This window comes from Bombus affinis, chromosome 11, assembly GCF_024516045.1.
Source record: "Bombus affinis isolate iyBomAffi1 chromosome 11, iyBomAffi1.2, whole genome shotgun sequence".
NCBI lineage: Eukaryota > Metazoa > Arthropoda > Insecta > Hymenoptera > Apidae > Bombus > Bombus affinis.
In genome coordinates, this window is record NC_066354.1 from 1,230,950 (window position 1) to 1,253,260 (window position 22,311).

General features: G+C 35.7%; 1 protein-coding gene across 4 annotated transcripts in view; it reads right to left on the bottom strand.

Annotated features, from left to right (window-relative positions):
- Positions 1 to 322: 322 nt before the first annotated feature.
- Positions 323 to 22,311, bottom strand: part of LOC126922042 (pikachurin) — a 264,697-nt gene continuing 242,708 nt past the window's right edge. For all 4 annotated transcript variants that reach the window (XM_050734216.1, XM_050734219.1, XM_050734217.1 and 1 more), the window contains exons 10-15: positions 18,183 to 18,406; positions 11,531 to 11,780; positions 8,001 to 8,284; positions 7,256 to 7,501; positions 7,032 to 7,135; positions 323 to 5,742 (exon numbers count right to left, since the gene is read on the bottom strand). In XM_050734216.1, the coding sequence (XP_050590173.1) occupies positions 5,594 to 5,742; positions 7,032 to 7,135; positions 7,256 to 7,501; positions 8,001 to 8,284; positions 11,531 to 11,780; positions 18,183 to 18,406 (1,257 nt within the window). In that variant the 3' untranslated portion in view covers positions 323 to 5,593. The remainder of the gene's footprint in view (positions 5,743 to 7,031; positions 7,136 to 7,255; positions 7,502 to 8,000; positions 8,285 to 11,530; positions 11,781 to 18,182; positions 18,407 to 22,311) is intronic.

Genomic DNA, 22,311 nt, shown 5'->3' on the forward strand with positions numbered 1-22,311 from the left:
TATAATAATATATATCATATATTGTCAGAACAATTTAGATAAGAACGTTTATAAATCTTTGAAATTGAATTTGCGGTTATTTTAGCGCGCTTGGATTCTACGCAGTGTGAATTAAAGAAGGCGCTAAATTTAACATTAATTAAAAAGAGTTTTAAATATATGTTGCACATATAAGTAAAAAATTCATAATTATGTACTTTATTAATTGTTAATATTTAAGAAGAAAGAGATCAGTATAAAATCAACTAAATATTTAAATAATTACGTTTGACATTTTATATTTTAAGGAAGAGAGGATTTTAAGAGGGAAATAAATCTCTGATTTATAAAATCTCTTTTTTATTGATGCTTCGACAACATGGGTTGAGACACACACATTTGCTCATATGAATTTATACCACTGCGTGTTCCAACATATACATACACAATTCGTTAAATTATTGCATCGCGCTGCACTAGATGTAATAAGTAAGTTAACTTAGAATCGTGTGTTTCATATTGTTTGATAATTATTTAAGAAAATGTTAATTGTATAGAAGACTTTTACGGTCCGGTAATTTAAGTTGACAAGCTAAGCGATAATTCGCAAATTTTTGATAAAACTATCGCATTTTTATTTATATCTCATCTTAATAAAAAAATATTATTTTTACACCAAAGAAAAAGAAATGTTTTCATAATAAAGGCAATAATTTAGCTTTTTATGACAAAATCTATTTTAGAGTAAATTTGTCTATTTTTCTAGTAGATAAATTTAAACAATATGAATCATTATAAATTAACTATAAAAGATATGTTTTGGCGATAATTTGTACGATTCAGTAATAAGGCAAAGCAACAATTTTTTCTTGAGAAAATACAACGATGGAAAAAGATCGTAATAAACCTAAGTATACAAGTGTTACGATAGCACGATTCTAATGAAGTGTTCCTCTGTGCATAATTGCGTGATACCTTCAGATTCGATAAGCTCCTTCGCACCATTTATCATCATTGAACTTGATCTACACGAATAGTAATTTTATCCAAAGTGAGAGAGCGAGAGAATTGTTTCGTTTTTTTTTTAATTTTCGATATCAAACGTCTCGTTTGTGATGTGTGCTCGTTTTTTTCTTCTTTTTCTTTTTTGTCTTTCTTTTATTTCGTTTTGTCTTTTTTTGCAGCATCGAAATATGAAAAATTCATTTTCGACCATTCTATATGCATACATACATGCATACACACACTTACATATATGTATATACATATATATTTGAGGAGATCCACATGGGTCGCAAGAATAGGTTGACAGGATAGACTCTTCTAATAGACTTTGCAGACGGACATAATAGAAATATTTAATATATAGCATCATATATTAATATAATATTTAGTAATAATATAATATCTATTATATATTAATATGTATGATATTTTTTTGTTTGTTTTTAATAATAGCATCCTTTCTCTTCTCGCTTTGTCTGAGGTGTGATATCCAGCGATTTTCTAATTTTCCTTACATTCAAATTCAGTACAGGATGTAAGTACGATTTCGCTTCAGCCTTATTTGGATACTAATCCTCATTGTATTTATCAGGCATTTTGTACGACCTGTTGACTTATACAACCATCGTCTGGTCGTTTCACAACGTATGCATATTCTACCATAGAAACAAATATACACGATTTCTTCCGAAATGCTTCTAATCGAAGATAAAAATAAACGATTTTCATGTCCGATCTTAAATAAAAAGTACCTAAAGTTTACGTAACAAATTCTTACGATCAGTTTATGCATTTCTTCGACAAATTAAACGTGGGGTAGATGTTGTATGAAGGAGAAGCGGTGAATATCATAAAAAAGTATGTTTACTTCTTCTTTGATTCTTCAGAAGGATCAACGAGAATCGAAGAATTCATAGGATCGAAAGACAATGATTCATAATTTCGGTAAAGTCATCTAAGAAATTTACTAACGTTGAATATATAAATATTTCGGAGAAAACACCATTCACATAAACTTTTCTGTTTCTAGTCATCAAAGTGTTTCACAAAAATCGGAACAATTTAATTTAAGATTAAACAGATTCTATTTTAAAGGTAAGTGGTAAATGAGATATATTCATTGAAAGTTCACAGTTTCGTTTGTTAGACGCGAGTTTGCAATATCAAACATCATGAAACAATTTGATATATCCACTTAAGGTACAAGAAATAGAATCGTTTAATGTGCCACAATTTATTTAATTGATATAAGTAAAATGTTCCGAGAGATTTATTCGACGAACTAAGCGATTCCCTTAATCGTCTAATTATACTAACAAAAATCAATGTCTGACGCGCACGATGCTTGCGAATGATGAGATCTAAAATGATGATGATGATCGTCGATAAATAAAAGATATGCACGGCTACACGCTAATAGCTAAAAATTGCCCAGGAACCTTGTTTCAAGCGCGAATACAGGAGAAAATTGAAACGCACGATATACAAATGAAACGCGTGGAACAAGTGCAATTTTTCTACGCGCGATGAAAATGAAGCTTACTCAGTGTCGCGAGATTTTTGTACAAAAATGCTTCGCTGTTCCAGCGAAACGATCTCCACGAACAAAGTTTATACAAGCATATTACGAAGCTTGGAGAATTGTTCAGAGATTGATACACACACACACACACACACACACACACACACACACATTGACGTTGTTAAAAATTGTGCTAAGAAATGATAGGATGGAAGAGAATAAAGGAGAAGAGAAGGAAGGAAGGAAGAAAGGAAGGAAAGAACGAAAGAAGGAAGGAAGGAGGCAAGAAAGGGCGCAGAAAGGAAATGAAGTAAAAGTATGTCTCCGAGAGATCGGAGTTTTAAAATATTTTCATCTCGTGCGTGACTTCACTCGCGAATAATCGTTTATTATTATAGTATTATACTTGCCTACGTAACTACCATTCATCTTTGATATTCTTTTTTCCCTATTCCACTTCTTCATTTATATAATTTCAAGAAAATAACATTCGTACAAAATTGACTATAGCCGATTGCTTTTACATGATGTGTACGAGTTTGATCGTTCGAAGTTTTCAAATCATTCCCGTGCAAAACGGAGAAATCAAAGTGTATATATTCATCTATCCCCCTAACCGTTGTTCATTATTATTCTTTTTCCGTATCCGCGTTCTCGTTAAGATATGACATGTATACGTATTGACCTGACCGATAGATTCCGACCGGTTCCTTTCTTTTAACCCATTCGACGTTTTTATTCATTTATCGACATTTTCCAAGTATAGCTAGAAATCATTTTGTCGATATACATACAGGTAGACCTCTAAGTGAAACGTTAACTAAATAAACGTTATTACGTGTTCACGAAGATAAAGTTTAGCTTTGCGAACTGTTACACAGTCTGTCAAATCGATTTGCACGAATTCGCGTAAAACGAAGTTGCAATAAAGTTTTACTGCCTTTTTGGAACTACTATGTAGTATAACGGAACACTGAATCAGTTGATAGGAATGCCAAACAAGGCTTTAGAACTTTGTTTCCTATAATCTGTAAAGTTACGTAACTATCGATGAAACAACTTTTTTTTCTGAGGTTTAGTGCCGGAAAGTGCTCGTCTTTTTCGATACGCATTTATTCCAATTTCTATTCCATTCGTGAAGTTATTCTTTTTTGAATTGTTTATGGTTCTATCCATATCGTAGTCCTCGGAATACTTTCGGCTTATTTCTTTTATCATTTTAACTCTATTGTTTCCTTTCAATTTACCACGTCGAAGGGGTTAACATGTATATCAGATCCGTTCGTTCAGGGTCGCTTGGAAAAGTCTTATCGAATTAAGAAAATATGCGGGGACATCTTCGTAATTAAGTCGCTACTTTTTTTATACAGATATTTAACCGTTAGAACGTGCAGCTCGGTGCTTCTTAAGCGGAAACGTCGAGGAGCGTACACTGCCAGCTACGGAAGTACCTTACGAAGCATTAGTGGTTCTTGTAAAACACGGGCGCGCAAATCTTCTGCACGCATGATGCCGATCCTCTTCATCTCGCGTGCATGTCGAGCGGACGCAAAAGCAATGAGAACTTTGAAAAATTGCCGGTTATACATAGGGAAGATATTTGTACGTTCCAAAATTGCGATTCTACCGTCATATTTATTTTTCAAAGAAATATTTCGGATGGATTAATATTCCATCCATCAATAGAATTTCAAATTTAATATATTCATCTTAAATATGTAAGATCTTATTAATTTCGAGTAAATTAACGAAGCCTGAACAATGGAAGTATCATATTTTCGTGTTTAAGAGGAAAAATAATTTCTCCATGTACAACGTTCGATTTTCCCCAGAAATTCTATTTGCTTTTGCATCGTTGTTAAAGGTGTTAATTGCTTTTGGTCCTTCTTGTACCTTTCGTAATTGATTTTACGTTCTGTTCTGAATCTAATCCTCCCTATCGAGTGTTCGAGGCGTGCTCGCTCGAACGAGAAACAAAATGATCGCTACATATTGGTTGTCGCGTGTCGTGCGGTCACCAAAGAAAAGATATCGTGAGAAATCTTAGATGATGATCTAAGAGGTGTGGTGTGAACTGGTTGGACGTATTTAAGGTGCCTCGAGGTGTTCGATTACTTGATTGATTGAAACTGACAATGCCTCGCAATTAAAAGATTTCGCGTGACATCCGGTCGGAGAGCTTAATAAAAATTGACGCGACGGGGTTATGCTTGTTGTTTTTCTCTTTCTCATCTTTTTCTACGTACTTTAATCTTATTAGGCCATAAAGCCGTCTTCGTGACGCGCTCTATCAAGTTCTTAATCCGGCCGGAGATAATCGTAGTTGTGACTAGACGCACATTCCTTACGTAACAACTTCCGTCCAAACGCGCGATAGGAACGACGATTCGCAGGAACTCAGATCGGGGAGATTCGACAATGTTCTTTAACATCGTTCGACTCGCGTTTTGGATCCGTGTAGTTCGCGCGTGCAACGCAACGCATTCAAACGCAACACCATACTAAAGATAGGACAAGTTAGAGTTTTTTTTATTTATTTTCTTCCTTATCATCGAATATCGAGGTCTCGATATCGTCTTGAGATCGAGTAGCCCACGAGACACGAAGATGTGTGCAGACAGGAAGTTGTCACCGAACGGAAATATATCTTGAGGCGACTGACAGATTTCCAAATATCTTTCATTAATATTTACAGTAAGCTGTCTACTTTTTCGACGGTCTCACACGACGTAGTCTTTCGCTTTCTTTCTCTATTTTATTTTCTTCCTCTTTTTATGTGTATTTTATTTTTTGTTAGCCCTTCCTTTTTATCTTTTTCTTTTTCTTTTCTGTTACTTTATTATTCTCTTCAGGAGAATTTCGTCGTTAATGAGTCTGTACAAAAATGATAAACCGTGTGATCGGTGTGTATAAATCGTTTTCCACGTCGAAACGTGGTTCAGCGTTCAAGGCGTCTCAAGGCGGCCGCGATTCACCTTAAACGCTGTTGCAACGACGTCGATCTTTGGCTTGGCCATCGCATTTTCATATTCTAAGCGCTGGTCCACGCGGACCTAACCATCTAACGTCGGACGGCATGGATATCTTTCAGGGGATACACGAGTGTGTGTTGGTGGCTTGTCCTGGTGACGATAGCGCTACGGAGAAGTCTGAGTCGAGGACCAGGTCGCTGATGCAACCAACAATACCCTTCGTGTATTTTCCTCCCGTTGTCCTCACGATATCCGGTGCACCACCTATCAAACATTCGCAGTTTTTATATTTTTATCATATTGTATTTTCAGTAACATTAGCGCATAAGAAAGTTAAATAACTTTATTACCAATGCCAAATTAACTGAAGTAGTCCACAAAAAATTATATTATTTTATTTCGTTACATTTACGTTATATACTAATTAATTTTAAATTAATCGAAATAAATGGTTTATTTTATGTAATAAATTTCTCGAATCGAAAGAAAGACATGATTTTGTCATCCTCTCTTTGAATTCTCTTTTCTTTTGTAATTAATTAAAATAAGTTTTACAACTAATAAAAAGTAAATAAAGCGCCAATAAAATAGTGCAATAATTGGATGTTAAAGGTTTGTGAAAGTCAAGTTTTATGATATACACGAGCTATGAATTTTTCAAGTTTTGACACGAAGTTTCTATGCTCCGTTGTTAATGCGATGAAACATGGTAAACATGGTACATTCGACGAATTAAGATGCGCTCCCATAAATTTTCTGAGAGTGGAGCAATGTATCAAGCTGTTTCTTTACGAGTTCAACAGCTTAGCGGAAGTTACCGAGAATACATAACGCGCTCCCGAGGATGACCCACTTGGTAATTTCTGTAATAACTCAAAGACAGCTAAACTCGAATGTATAAGTCGTTTCTACTGGAACTTTCGAGTAGTTAATCTTCGATACTTATGATTTTCACACGGAAATATGATCCGAACCACAAAGTGCTTCTCCTCTAACTTTCCTTTACAATATTCCGCTGTTTTGTAATCGCAAAGCGTTTCACAACACGAGAAACCTCTTAACCTTCTAAATGAGATCGTTAAATACTTTGAATCGAGACAACTGCAATAAAAGTGGATTTAAGAATTAAAAACATAGAAGAATCTCATATTTTTTATACATATATTTAAAAAGGAATAAAAGCCTGCAAAGAATCTTCGTCACTCTAATTGTTTACAAAAATACGATATATCTTTTGCAAAATTTGTCGTTTACTCAAATTTTTAAAACGTAGAAATTTCAAATTCAAAAAAGTTGTCGGTTCTAAATTAATCGAAAGAATTGTTTCATTGTTCAAATTTGTTAAGTCATTTTATCGAACTAACACGTTTAAAACACACACAACATTCAAAATATACATATAATATTCTTTGTAATATTTAATGGATAAAATAAATCTCTGTCTAAACTGTATCCCTTTAGTTATACATAACATATTCATGACAATATAATTTTAAACTTCTGTAGTGGGGGTACTAAGTCACAATTTATTTCCATCGAAATACTTGACTTACCGACGTAAAGACCCGTGTCAGTGTTCAGCTGTCTGAGCTGTCCAGGCGATGACGCAGATACTCCGGTTCCGCTATCGACGACCAGCGACGCCCACTGCTCGTTCCTGAAGAAACATCAGTCAATTTCAGAACATTGAAACTCGATTAGGAAGTTTCCGTTGTATTAAAAACTCTGTTGATACATGGTTAACGACCAGGGAAAAGGAACTTTCTAACAGCGTTACCTGACTGCCCGGACCCGGTGCCATAGATCATCGTCCAGTCTCGTTAAGTTGTATCGTAGAACAGCCTCACCGGAACCAAGATTATAGGCTAAAGACAGATAACCATGATCCAAGCCGAGAGCAAGAAAATCGTCGTTCTCGTCCCTTTGTTCTTGTGGATCTGCTTGGCGCCCGCTCCATAGCAACAACCCACTACTGCTACTCGCTCTGAATCTCATATTAATGTCCACCCTGTAGCTTATTATCCTGCGACAAACGGATTTCTTTGATTAAGAAGAATAAAAAAGCGATCGTAAAAGCGATCGTCTATCATGAGATTGCACGGCAGCTACTTTGAGGATTGAACAAGGGAGATCAAAATGGAGGTCGCATTGAGTTAGGAAGCTTCTTAACACGTTAAACACGACCGGTGGTTATTGGTAACCTATGTTACTAAATACCTTAGAACCATTTAAAATGAGATCAATTTTGTGGACTAAAAAATTTTCAATAATTTAGATGATATAGATAACATCATGAAAAAAAGTACGCGAATGCAATGGTAATATTTTATGAGAATGAAACACTATGGTGTAGTATTATGTGTATATTTTGATCTATCGTGGCGTAGTGCAGATATAAATAATAGCGAGAAAGATCGTAAGGGAAATGGTTAAGGTTTAGTTTCCATTGTCGCGACCTGTTAAATGCAAGAACGTATAAGATCGATTAATAGTAACTTTTAAATTTCGTAATTTTTCCATACCTTTTCATTGTGTCAGCGTCATTGTAATGAAGGTAACTCTCGCTACCGGAGAAACTAGGCACGGATCTCTCGTATCGCGTACCACTGTTCGGTTTCACCAGAGAGCTGTCCAGAATCGTGTTGTCGTCCGGTGCAGGACACGGATGCGGTACGCCAGGTCGACAACGACACGTGAATCGGTCCCGGAGCGGACGACACTCCGCATCTCCGCAGGGCCTCGCCTCGCACGCGTGTCCACAATTCCCGATGTTCACTCCACCCAGTGCCTCGGCGAGAATTCCAATCTGTGCAACGTAATCACTTTGTTAATAACGATTAACATATCCGCGGCACCTTGTTGCAATAAATGATCGTCTGAACGTGAATAAACCGTTATCAGACCATTTTGTTTGCGGAATTATTGACTTATACTACTCGAAGGAAAGACGAGACAGTCTTAGATCGATCTGACAAATTCCGTAATATAATGTTGCATGTTTACAGATTTATTTATGGCTGATTGAAATTTAATGTTAATTTTACGTTCGTTTTCTAGGTGGAGAGAGGAAGACGAATGAAAATTGTAAATTCATATTGATTGTAATTCTAGAAGTATTTTGTCTTATTTGAAGTATAATCGGTATATCTTTAGAAAATTAGGGAGATTTAAATAAAATTGCTCAAAAGTGTATTGATATATTTAAACTAAATATTTAACTCCTTACATTATACGCCAGTGTATTTGTCTCATTTTATTCTATCCGTTTGAATAAAAAATATTTCGATTTGAAGATTACCATTGACAAATAACCGACAGGTATTAGCTAAAATATTTTTTACAAACGAGTTAAATCAGTCTAGATCGGGTAATGAAATTACAACGATCAAGTATCTATTTAGAACTGCTCAGTTTTTCAGGTTAAGCTAATTTTATCTTAGAATATTTTTATTATTCATTGCACAGATCACTTTGAAAAGTACCAATATTTTATAGCGTCCTGCTTATTAACTTTTCAGTTTCAAGGAATTAACAAATTCTATCTATAAATAAAAATCGCGTTGGTTGTATAGACAGACCTATACTCCACTTATTCTACTTTCCCCGACAATTTCTGGCTTGTTATATGAGAATTTCTAGCTTGTGCTACTTATCTGATCAGTTAGACCATGCTACTTCGTCGCTGAATCAGCATTGACCTGAATCTCTGACAGGTCTGGCCAAATCCCAGTTTCTCTACTTGTCCGATACAACTGACCGTACTACTTGTTCAACAATAAGCAGCTTTGACGGTATTCAATTATATTTCTTAATTATGCCAATTGTATAACCATTTAAGCATGCTTCAACTGAATAATAATATACTCTACTGGTTCCATTTAACAGACCGCTAATTATCGATAATTATCCGTACAAAAACGATGCTCGTGACTTGATTTCAATTAGACATAAAGTTCTGAAGGAAGTAGTTGTAGTTTCGTGTTTGATTCAACGTTGTGGCAGCTATATCCGTGAATTTATAAGTAGACGATAATTCTTTCGTGATAAAGGCAAACGCGAGTAGACGAATGTAATAAAAGAGCAAGCTGCACCAGGTTGGATTTAATTCTCCTAAAGTCACCGAGGGAAAGAACGAAAACATACAATGCGTGCATTCATACAGTTTAACGCCGTACTAATATCTATGCCTGGTCGTTCTACAGGATAATTCTTTATGAATGAAATCGTTAGAGACTTTAATAAATATCCGCATCCTCGTTAACTGTATTTTCTTTTATATTCTCGTTTCTCTTTGCTTTCTTTTCTATTTCTTGTATATTTTTTTTTATCTAAAATTATCATTTTTAGAATTAATGTTCTATTATATTCCGCGTACCATAAAATTCTTTCCTTCTTTCTTTTCCCCTTCCTTTTTATTTCTACTATATTTTATATTTTGGAGTATTTTACATGTACGAGGTGTTTTACGAGCTGTTGTAAAAACTTTGTGAAATGGATTTTGTCCATTAAAATTGTCCATTAATGCCATGTTTGGCATTAATGTCATTAAAAAGGTATATCATTAGAAATAGAGACATGAGATGTGAAGGGAAGCGATGGTGAATTTATTACCAGATAGAAAACAAGAATGAATGAACGATGTTTGCGTACCATATTGATTTACTGAATTAAATATAGTGCATTAAGTATATCAATTGAAAAATTGGCTTATTGTTTAGTTCATTATACCTATATAATAGTTTATTACTAACTTTTATTCACTTTTATGAATATAAGCCTAATACATATCTTGCATACTCTCGACTGAATTCAATAAATTAAATATTTATTCGCTGAGTTTAGTTTTTATAGTAAAATATCTTTCAAAAGTCTGCAAAAATCTATAAAACCCATGTACAAACGCGCTATACACCTGTATATTAATTTCATCATGTATAAACACGCTATATACTTGTATATTAACGTTTCATCGTGTGTGTACAAGCAATATATTAACGTTTCAGCATACTATGAAATATTTCACGATATTCTATATTTTCTAATATTCTAGGTTTAATAACAATCATTGTTCAACGAATTTTAACTTGTTGCCCCGATTTTGCAGTCTTCGATAGGTGACTCTTGTAGACTTTCGTGAGCTAAACAAGAATCCGCAAACCGTTTGTTTTTCTAGAATTCATAGTCTTTGGAAAAATCAATTTCGAAAAAATCAATATAGCGAATATTAATAAAGTGAAAAAGTTTGACGAAACACGCGATAGCGGCAATTCTACTCAATGCCAAGGCAATCGCCAAATTGACTATCACTGCCGCTGCCTCGTGTTTTGTTAAAATATTTCGCTTTTATATCAGAAACAGAACACGATTCTCTGGTTTCTTTTGATACTTCCCTTAGCAGGAATTTCTGCTCTACCTGCGTATCGCTATGATTAGGTCATTTTTTCTTAAACCTTTAGTTTTTCAAATAAATTGAAAAATGTAAACAAAAAATGTTACGTTTTGCGTGTCCTTTTTACTTTTATCATTATTTAAACACAATTAAACGTTTCTAATGCAACAACGATGAATATCATTTTATTCAGGAGAGTCAGCAGAATTTTTTCGTCCCAACAGTAACTCGATAGTTGCTACTATAAAGGCGCAAAACATCTCCAAGATTGAAAATTTACAGCTTTTTCCAAAGCTGATTCCTTCGAAATTTATTTTTCACAGCGCCTCGGTCTACCGTAGAAGCATAAAACATAGCCAAAGTTGAAAACTTGCAATTTTTTTTCCAAATTTGATTTTTCGAAAATGTGGCTTCTAGAGGGAGAAACGGTTTGCAGATTCGTGTCTAACTCACGAAAGTCTGCAAAAATCGCCTATCGAAGGTTCGAAAATTGGACACACGTTGAACAGTGAATATGTCGCTAATCACATTTATAGAGTTCGAGTTAAATCGTTAAACAGTTCGATAAATTGTCCGTGAAAGTGCAATTTTCCAAATCACAGTTAATCTCCTCTTTTTGTAGATAGGTCCTTTCTGCGAACTCATATGAGCAAAGTTTCTTACCTCGCGACGATTCAAAATGACCGTTTGAATGCATCCCACGAAGCTGGCGGTCGTTTTCATCTTCGGTGAGTACATGTCAGTGGATGGCGCGCCGCCCAAGTAAAGATTTAGTGGCAACGACAGTTGCGTGAAAGCTCCTGGCGCCAGGATTTCCTGCGGAGGGTCGTCCTCGACTTCGAGCGAGGCCAAACGTCCGGTTCTTGACACTCGCACCTCCACCCATTCACCCAGACGAACTGGATTCTCGCTCCTGCAATCGCGAGTCGTTAAATCTCCATTTTCTACGATTTATGATCTTACAAATAAGATTATTATTCAGTTTAGAATTATTGTTTATCGCTTACTAATGCTGATATCTTATGATATGAACAAGACATGATAATTGAGGTTCTTGTCAAATAATTGGCAATTTGAATAAGAATTGGAGTATTATCGATATCTTCGAAAAATTTTATTAACTTTAGATAATTTCTTCAACGTCTTCGAAAATTTTCGTTAAATTTTTTCTAACAAAAGATTCTCTCTGCTCATGATTAAGAGAACATGATTATGAAAAGATTAAACTCTCAGTAGAGCAAGAAGGAGGATTTTCGGTTTTGTTACTAGGGATCGAAAGAAAAATCCGACGTTTCCCACGTCACTGTAATAAAACGTCGACGCAGACTGTGGGAGAATCTCTGACGAAGGAAAAACTAGTCAGAATGGAGAGTTCCGCCGCCGTAATTCCGGTCAAACGTCGTGAATGCGAATGAAGTTTGCTCACGGATAATATTTCGCTGCTCGGAGTATACTGAGAATCAGTCAGAGTGGAAAAATCTCACGTATTGAACGACCCCACTGAGCCAAATGCTGGGTAACTTTCCTCTCGAGAAGAAAGAGTCAAATGTTGCGTGGTCACTTAACAGTCAAAAGAATCCTGTACTCGTAGATATCGAGAATTCCGGAGAGCGTGGTCGATGAATAATGTGAAAGACCAACATTAGAGTGGAATTAGATTCTTGGGTAAAACTATACTTGGTATTATATATTATTTTATATTATTATTATACTAATAATTATATTCTTCATACACACAATTAATGTTATTATATCATTAATTACATGGTACATTAGTTATATAAGTTTATTATTAAAATATCTAGAACATTTGTAATATTTGTAATATTTTTGTAATTATAATATGAAATATATTTCTTATTTAATTTGAGTGCGACTGGGGTGTAATGTGAAACGTTTGTACTGTATAGGATTTTTGAGTAAAATCATTAAGATTTATCCATTATTGATACATCATGTAATATTTTAGTCATATAAGTTTGCCAATGAATGTTATATTTTTTAATTAATTCGCATGTACTTTGTAAATAATACAGAAAACTTCAAAAGCAACAGCAGAAACAATTTTATTATTTTTTGAATAAATTGTAGTAGGACGATTTCCATTGTTATTGTATTATCGTTATTTTAAAAGACATCTTTAATACTGTAATATGTATTGAATATTCGTATTTGTTAATTAATTCAGACATAGCCGGCTAATAATGCGAAAAGCACGTCATTATGTACAAATTTCGAATAAAGGTAAACTAGAGAATGGTACTACAAAGATATTTAACGGTTTATTATTGTATTATTGGCATTTTGAATGATTCTTTTAATTCGTGATATTCTTATTAAATATATATATTCGTTAATTAATTCGGACATAACCGACGAATAATACGAAAAGACTATCATTAGACGTGATTTCGGATAGATCCGAGTTTGACAATAATATTACAATGATTCCCATTACTACTGCGCGTCACTGGTGCATATTACACGATATTCTTATTGTACAGGCTTTTATGAATCAACTTTACTCGTTAAATCAATTCAGGCGTGGCCGACGAATAAAGCGAAGGTCTCGCCATAATGTACAAAGTTCTTGGATCAAGCTAATTTCGAGAATAATATTACATGCTTTGCATATTATTGCATTACTGCCGCTTTATACGATGTATTTAATAATATTTATATTTCGTATCGAATATTTACGCTTGCTAATTAATTCAATCTACCTAAACAAGTTTGTGTATATCGTTAAAAGAGAAAAATTTCGCGATGTATTCATAAACATCGTCGATTGCCTGCATCTCGTATAAATATTAACCCCTTCCCGTGCCATTTAGTTCGACGAAACTCGCGCCCAGGCGGTAGACATCGACGCGTGCTAAACAGATAACGGGCAAAAAAACAGTCCGCGAGCTCGGCTTGTCATGTTTACGTTTGGCCCAAGTATCTGGTCGCGAGTCAGACTCGCGATATTCATGTTTGGGCCAAAATCTTCATCGCGAGTCTGACTCGATAAAGTACGGGAAGAGGTTAATAAACGATACGTCTGAACTACTTTGTACAGCAGCCTTTGAGGGTGCCTGAACACTTGTAGAAACCTTTCATGAATATATCACGTGTGTCATATGTAATATTTTGGAATTTCATTAGCTCTAACGGTTGACTTGACGGTTACGATTATATTGATAAAGCGAGAAACATCCGAAAACGTATATGAAGGCTGCAAGATATCTAGCGTGAGATCTATCCCTCAAAGATCACAAAAGTTTCTTAGTAATCCAATACATTGTATTCAGCATATACTCCATTACTCATTACATTAAGCATATAATAATGAATGGTCCTATCGGAAATATTAACGTTTATTAATACAATCGATATTAGAAATACTATAAGTATACTAATTATAAGACGTGGTATACTAAATAATTTTTTACTTTCTTCTCTTTCTTTTATTTTTCTTGACTTTCGTCAATCACTGTACATCCACGAAGGGGAAATTCACGCGTCTGTGGGAATTTTTCCTCAACTCTTACGCTATTACGAAATCTTTCGTCGCCATATGCGGGTTACCGTCATATCGGTTAATATCGAGAGCGTGGATGGATTTCGATTACAGCACTCGCAAGGGTGGAAATAATGGCGGCTCGGTGGTTGGTTGACTATCTAACACGACGAATACGAATGAAGTTTACCTACGGATATTATTTCGTCCAGACGAACCGCCGCCAGAAGATCGACACGAAATAAAAAGGCTATTTATCGAAGAGTTTCATAAAGCGGGCAAACACGGTTTCGTTTGCCTCCGTATGTAAAATAGAACCATATTTGATTTTCGCGAAATCAATGTAAAAACACGCTCGAGCCATGACGAGTTTAAATGGATCGGGATTAATTAACGGGAAATATTTTTACGTCGTGCAAAATCGTGTTTCCCGTCGATTTGCCACCACCATTGCGACAAGGAACATAATCAACGTCCTGTCGTTATAAATTGTAACTTAATTGTCGAAATGCTTGTGCCAATACGGTCTACCATGTTTGTTAACGTATTATATTATCGATTCGAAGACTCATTCGATTGGCTATTATGCGGGAAGTGACTTTTATTAGGGTAATTCTGTTGCTCAGGAGTAATTTTTAGCTTTCCCCTGTACGTCGTTTATTGTATACGAAAATCAAAATTTTTATTTCTTTCATTTATTGTGTCAGCCCGATAATCACTAATATCGGGGTTTCTTTTCGTATGAAGTATGGGGTCATTTATATCAACTGTGATTTAAGGAAATTTACTTGATACACGTGTAGAAATCTTAGAAAAATATTTTAGAAAAACAACTGCAAGCTATGACAACGCGTATATCATGAAAAAAGATAGTATCATGAAAACACCAAGTTTTTCTACATTTAAATTCTCCAGAACCCGTTTCGATATTTTTAAAAAATACACATATCTTCTGAAAAAGATGAAAGAATTTCTGAGCCATTTCTGTATCGAAGAAATTGTTGAAAAATAAAAAGGAATATAAAAATGGTTACCCAGGTTGGATTAAAAATTATATCTACCTACCCATAGAAATTCGTATCATCGTCTCATATGGATTGTAGATTTCGAATTCCCTTAAATTTCTTACCATTTGTTATCGAACAAATTCTGTACGCTCAAAGACCCTTCATACGTATATGCACATTATCTATTGACGCGACGAAGAAACAACAGCAAGTCGAATCAGAGAGCGGAATATTCTAAACAATTTCCCACTCAATCCCCTAATCTCGCGCGGGGATTTTCCATGAGGTAAGGGTTAATCCTCGTAACGAAAGCAGCAAAAATGGTAAGCTAACTCGGACCTGATTAGAATATCTGATACGTGAGAGGATGCGCTCGCGCGCACTGATTTTCCATCATGAATATTCAGAGGTTTAATTCGCGATGAGGCCGATCGACATCGATACATTGTTAGCCGGCGATAGGACGGATTAAACGATCGGTTCGGTTCTTTCGACACTGACGTCGAGCTTGGTTAATCGATCGCATCGCGCATAAACTCGTTATACAGCGTTACAAGCGACGTAATCCAAGCGTTTCGTTTCTATTCGAAACAATGCGCGAATATGGAGAAAACTATCGCGAAAGAGACGCGAGATTCCTTCCCTCTTTTACGCTTTGCAGATAAACTCGTTCTTTTGCTTTTAACCCCGCTATATTCTTTCAGCGATTCTCGATTAAATTATATGTGTTCAACGTTGGAAAATATTTTCGCATATTAGTTCGAACAAAATAGGAAAAAAGTCTCATTGCTACGCACGACTTTTCTTTTTAACTGTATGTAAAATATTTTCTGAGGACATTACGAATTCTTTTTATGCCCTAAGATGAGAGCAAGATCGAAATATATAAAAATTCGAGGATCGTGCCAGGATTAATCGCGACTCTTCGATCCACTTTGATTAGTTGATCTCACGGAAGATTTGAAGAAGGATAAGCGGAACCTGGGAATCGAACGTTGGAGATTTTAATTACGTTACGGTATTTGGATTGAAATGCTTGGAGAACTAGATAGAAGATTTGTTTCAGTAAGAAATAGTGAGAACGATAATGAGATCTGTGAAAAATGATTTCAAGAGAATTTATCTGTATTTTATGTTACTGGAGATAGGAGAAATAGAGAAAGGAATGTCGAATCTGCTTTTTTAAATAATGGAACTGTCTTTTTCGTAGGAATCCATATTTTTCTTGAATAATATTATAGTACCTTTATTCGATTTCTGTAATTAATCAATCTCTCGATACTCGTTAACTATACGTTTAAATCACAATGAAATAAGAGAAGTGCTATTGAATGTATGTTAACAATAAAAACGAAGATAACATAAGGATTCGAATATGTAAACATATATTTTATAAATATAAATAAATAAATAAATAAATAAAATAAATAAATAAGTAAATATCGCAATATTTTGTTCGATTTCTTTAATCATTTTGTTTGATATCTACTAAGAAGCTTTTATTACTGTAAATAAAGAAAAATATTATCGAACATACGTTATCAACTGAAAAGGTAGATCGTTCCTACAAAAACCTCAGTGTCTTTCATAGAAAAGTACATATATTCTTCTTAAATAACGTTACGTGTACCTCGTTAAATTTTCTTCAATTAATTAATCTTCTCGATACCTTTCAACTAATTTTAACATTTGCAGAAAAAGAAAAATATCGAACATATGTAAATGGCAAGAAAAAAGAAGATAAGACGACAATGGCCTGAATTTGCCAGTTCGAAAACCTATCAAGCTGCCACTACGTCAACCACAAATCAAGTCACTGCCTCCAACAAATTAAAACACGTTTCCCCATCCAATCAAGCGGGAACGAGGCATCCATAACTGGCCGACCCATTTCCCTTTTTTTCACCCCGTACGCTAGTTCCCGATAAAATTACAATATCCGTTCATCCGTTGATCGTTCGTTCGATGGGGACTCAGCATGCAAACGACTCAATTAGACACGGTTTGAATTGAAAGGAGTTACGGAGGAAATTGAAAGGAACAGGATGGTCCGAGGTAGTTTTACGCGCGTACATTTATGCCCGTCCACGTGCGCAAGTCCTTGCTAATAGATTTTCTCGTAGTAACAATAAGCTTGGCAATAATCGTTAATCCATTAATCCGTTTAAATAACGATTTCCTTACTTGGAGATTCTGTATCTTTTTACATCTAGTTTCATTTTTGTTACAAATGAATTTACCCAAATATATCCGATTTATCTTTACTATTAGTTCTTTTTCCGTAACTTGACGATTTATTAATATTATCGGTGAGTAATATCAATTTGATGATAATAATTCAATAATAAATTTGTCAATTCAATAATATTATCGATTAATAATATATTGTCAATAATAATATAATAACATTATTATTGACTAATGTAAATTTGTTAATTAGCTAAACTAATATTGTTAGTTAGTAAATTATTATGCAGGTTGGTCCAGATAATAGAATCACAAACTAGACAGTGTATCAGGATTATGAAATCCTAAATCGGCGTGAACAAGAAATTTTGGTAAAAACCTACGAGAGCCGTATCGAATAATAAGAGTTCACATTCACGTAAATAGATTTAATCGACACAGGAGTTCAATTAATTTACTAAAATTTCATATTGACTAAATTTTCCTACATTTCCATCTTATACTGCTGCATTTAAAATGTCATTCGATCAAAGGAACTCCACGTAAACGAAGTTCCATTATAACTTACACTTGTGTCGGATGACGATTTCGTCGTTCGTGAATAGAAGAATCGACTCACCTCAAACTAGCTGGTCCTGTTCCCAGGTCAAAGGTAAACTGAACATGCCCCGACGACAAGTACAGCGCGATGAAGTCGCCAGTGGCGTCGCTGTGGTGGCCATTGTAAAGTATAACTCCGTCTGCGGCAGTCGGTTTCAACGTGACAGCCAATTCCAGCCAGGATAGAGACGTGTCGGCCAATCCCGGGTAACGCAGATAAGAGGAGCCGTTGAACGACGGTACCTGCGCCCAGACAATTCATTCGAAACGGTTATTCCACGGACTCTCGGCCCTCTTTTTACTCGGACATCCTTCCCCAGGAATCTGATCCTTTCTTGTAACAGACAGAATCGTTGATCTTGTCGTAAATGAACGAGAAAGGGGCGTGAATGGTCAGGAACATGACCTCGTAACGCTTTCGTTCCACGTTTATTAGATTTAAACCGCGTTGCAGTATTCTAATTTGTTAATGTGCGACGAGTAATATTACGTAGGCATGAAGATAATGGATAGCGAGAACGTTGAGGAAACAGGCGGGATAAGAAACATGGCAGATATAGCGGTTCGTGAAAATATTTGAGCAGATATAGAAACTTTTACGGATATATTATGTGTGTTACATGAAATATTTAAAAATTTTATTAGAACCGCAATCAGAAGTTATTATAATTATGTCGATAATGTTTGAAACAAGTCTGAAAATGTATATAGAAGCTGCAATATATTTGATACAAATATGTATATATTTCAGAGATCATCAAAGTATTTAAAGGCTTAGTCGATTGTCTGTTACATTTAATAAACCTCGATATTCGGTGGAACTATCTTTTGACGCTTATTATATATTTGTGATAGCTATTCACGCCATATATATTAATTTTTACTAAATACATGTTTGTGATAAATATTCCGTGAATTCTCTAAACTTCCTCGTGCCACTATCATCTCCGCAAGAAGCCCCAAAAGACCTATCAAACACCTTCCTGAAAAAGTCACTTCCGTGTTGAAGTGACTTTCAGGAACATCGCTCAGCCACGGGAGATATTAAGCGCTATCGCTTTCTCACGCAGAACCGACAGGCAAGAGAAAAGCGACGTGTAAATCGCGGTGATGTTTCATCGGTGAACGCGAAAAATCGAGGGTGCTAGGTCGCTGGTTTTCTAACGTCTTCTACCGTGTTTCGAAGTCTTCTGACAACGACGTTATTTCCCGGCGGTCCGGGCCCCGTTACTTCTCCCGTTATCTTCACCCGCGTCAATTTTCGAAATGACGTAGTTACCGAACAGGAAGATGCTCTGCCCGTGTACAGCCAGTAAATTAAACGCAGTTGCTCGCCCGTTATATCTCCGCGTAAATCCCATCGGCGCTGCTGCTCGCGTTTTGTTACACGAACTCGAAGAAATGTACAGTGTACAGTGGCCTCGGTGAACGCTGCTATAACGAGACCAGGGAACACGAGAGCGGCGATAGAACGTGCTTCATGAAATTTACGTTTATCGAGGAAGGAGGAGCTGGCGAAAAGAAAAATTCGCCCTGTATATAAAGTGGCTGGAAAAAAATTTGCTCATATACTTATTTTTCAATGAGGCGTCTTATCGGATTTTACAGTTTTTCATTATCATTTACAATTCATTTTCATTAGTATTATCAGTTTCGCTTGATATGAAAGCACTACTATTACGAAATGGAAGATAATATTAGATTCGATATACTTGGACCTAGTTAGCATGTAAACGATATTAACTATATATATGTAATATAATGTAATATATATATATATATGTAATATAATTATATATATGATATAACTATAATAAATATATTAATGTGCAAGTAGGTATTTTTGTACTGTATGATTGGCATCGAGAGTGGTACCGAGATAATTTATTGATCGTGGGGTAAACGAGCTTCTCAGAAAGCTGATTAAATCTACTTTTTGACAATAGCTTAATTTCATTACGTAAGTAATACAATCACACTGTTGTTATTGTCAAGAAATTAATAATTTACCTTCATAAGTTTATTTATTGCAAGAAGATATTGTGGAGAATAGTCAATTCTAAGATACATTTAAAAAATAATATTTGCAACATCATCACTTTTTTCTGCATTTAACTTATGGTGTTGATCAATGTGGTTCCTGAACAGTTCGAACGACTCTTTATTTCTGGTTTTCTACTGCCGAAATTTTTAACTGCTTTGAAAAGTGACATATCTACATCATCTGGTCTTTTCTGCGTTTCTACGATTCAAGTAACAACATTGTCAGAGCCGGAAGCTTCCTTATCTTTCCTAACTGAAGAAGCTACGCCTGTTAAAAATGAGGATAAAGGTGATGATAAGCGTAAGCGGAATTTTTATGATTTATGATGGTTACTATGAGTGAAACAGTGGAAAACTGCGGAATAAAATAAGTGAAATAAAAAATCGAGGCTTTTAAGAGAATACTTCCGAAATAAGATGCCAGATAAAACGAAGCAGAATGAAAAGCGTATTAACTTATATTCTCGAGAGAAGTTAAAATTGAACAACGAAGAAGAGAAGAGATGGAAAAACAAACAACGAACGATTTTACAGATCTAAATCAGCACCAACTTAATCTTTTAAAAATGGTACAACCCAACGAGTCAAATAAACTTAACTATCTGCTTTCATAATCAGTTCATTTCCATCGCTTTTCTTTCTGTTTCCACGTTTATTCTACAACTTTCAATATTACAGATCACTTTTGCTTCCATTATAAATTAACCGTTTGCTATCTGTATTTTCGAGCTATCGCGGGGAGACGCGGTCGCGAGAATACGCGTCAACGGGAGTCGTAAATTCCCGTTACGATTATAATAATCGACGCCACGAATAGTTCGATCCCCTGATTTCGGTTAGGATAATAGGGGTGGTTATTGTGGTATAACACTGGGATTCACAGAGTTATAAAAATATATATTTCCAACACTTTATACAATCACACAAAGTAGTAACGCCGTTGATTAAGATACAGATAACGAAGAGAAGGATTATTCTTAGATGAGAGAGTGAGAGCTATAGGAGCTCTAGGCCCGTCAGATCTGTAGGAGCTGTCGGACTTCTGGATACTGTGAGAGCCATAGGAGACTCTAGGCCTTGTAGGCACTTTGAGAGCTGTAGGAAAACTCTGCGCCTTGTAGGCACGTTGAGAGCCGAAGGAAAACACTGAAGTTTTTTCTGATGTGATTACAGAGGAAAGCTCGGTATGGGTGTGCCCTTTGAACGAAGAACGCGAATTCGTTGCTTACATTTTTAGTTAGGAAAGTGAGGGCAATAATCCGCGATGCCGATTGGTTATGACCAATGTTGGGAAGGAAGATAGGAGGAAGAAGCCTCCTACCAATGTGGGTCCTAGGCGACATTGTTTATGGGAAAACTCGGGTTTTCCGTTAGGTAGATCTCCGTTTTTTACGTTAGGCCACTACCCGCTTTCTCCGTAATTCTTAAGAGCGCGTAATAAACACAAGGACCTTTCTAAAAACCGGCCGAAAACACTTCTAGAATTAGAAAGTCTTTTCGGGCAGACAGATTGACTTAAATCATATGTGCGAACAATGCAGTTAGGATTTCAATTTTATGGTGGGTCCTTGGGCCTATGGAAGGTTCACAGGACGGCACATAGACCGTTGGCTGTCAAGCCGCACGGGATCAGTTCCGCCTGTGAAGGCGACCTAAACGGACGTGCGAAACAGTGCTCCAGTGAAAGTGCGGCAAGAGGGAAGAGAAAGCGGCAAAGTAAACGCCCATCGATAAAACGTGGAATCATGCAGATTCCACCAATAAAAATAACTAACACAGGAGAAGCATATTTTATAAATAGAGCTACAGACTCTACATATGCAGAAAAAAAGACGAGAACATGGAAATATCACAAGCCAACGACGGGGACAACGAACCAACACACCACCAAGAAAGCTGGACGGTGGCAACTTCCAGCAAAAAACGCAAAGTAACCCCGTTCACAAGCGGGAGGAAAACCGAAACACTAGAAAAAAAACAATGGCTTCAGGATATCAAACTGCATAATTCATTTAGCGTCCTGCCAGAAGAGAGAGCAACGGACCCAACGGAAAGTCCGACAACCCGCATTCCTAAACCACCACCAATATACATAGATGCGAAAA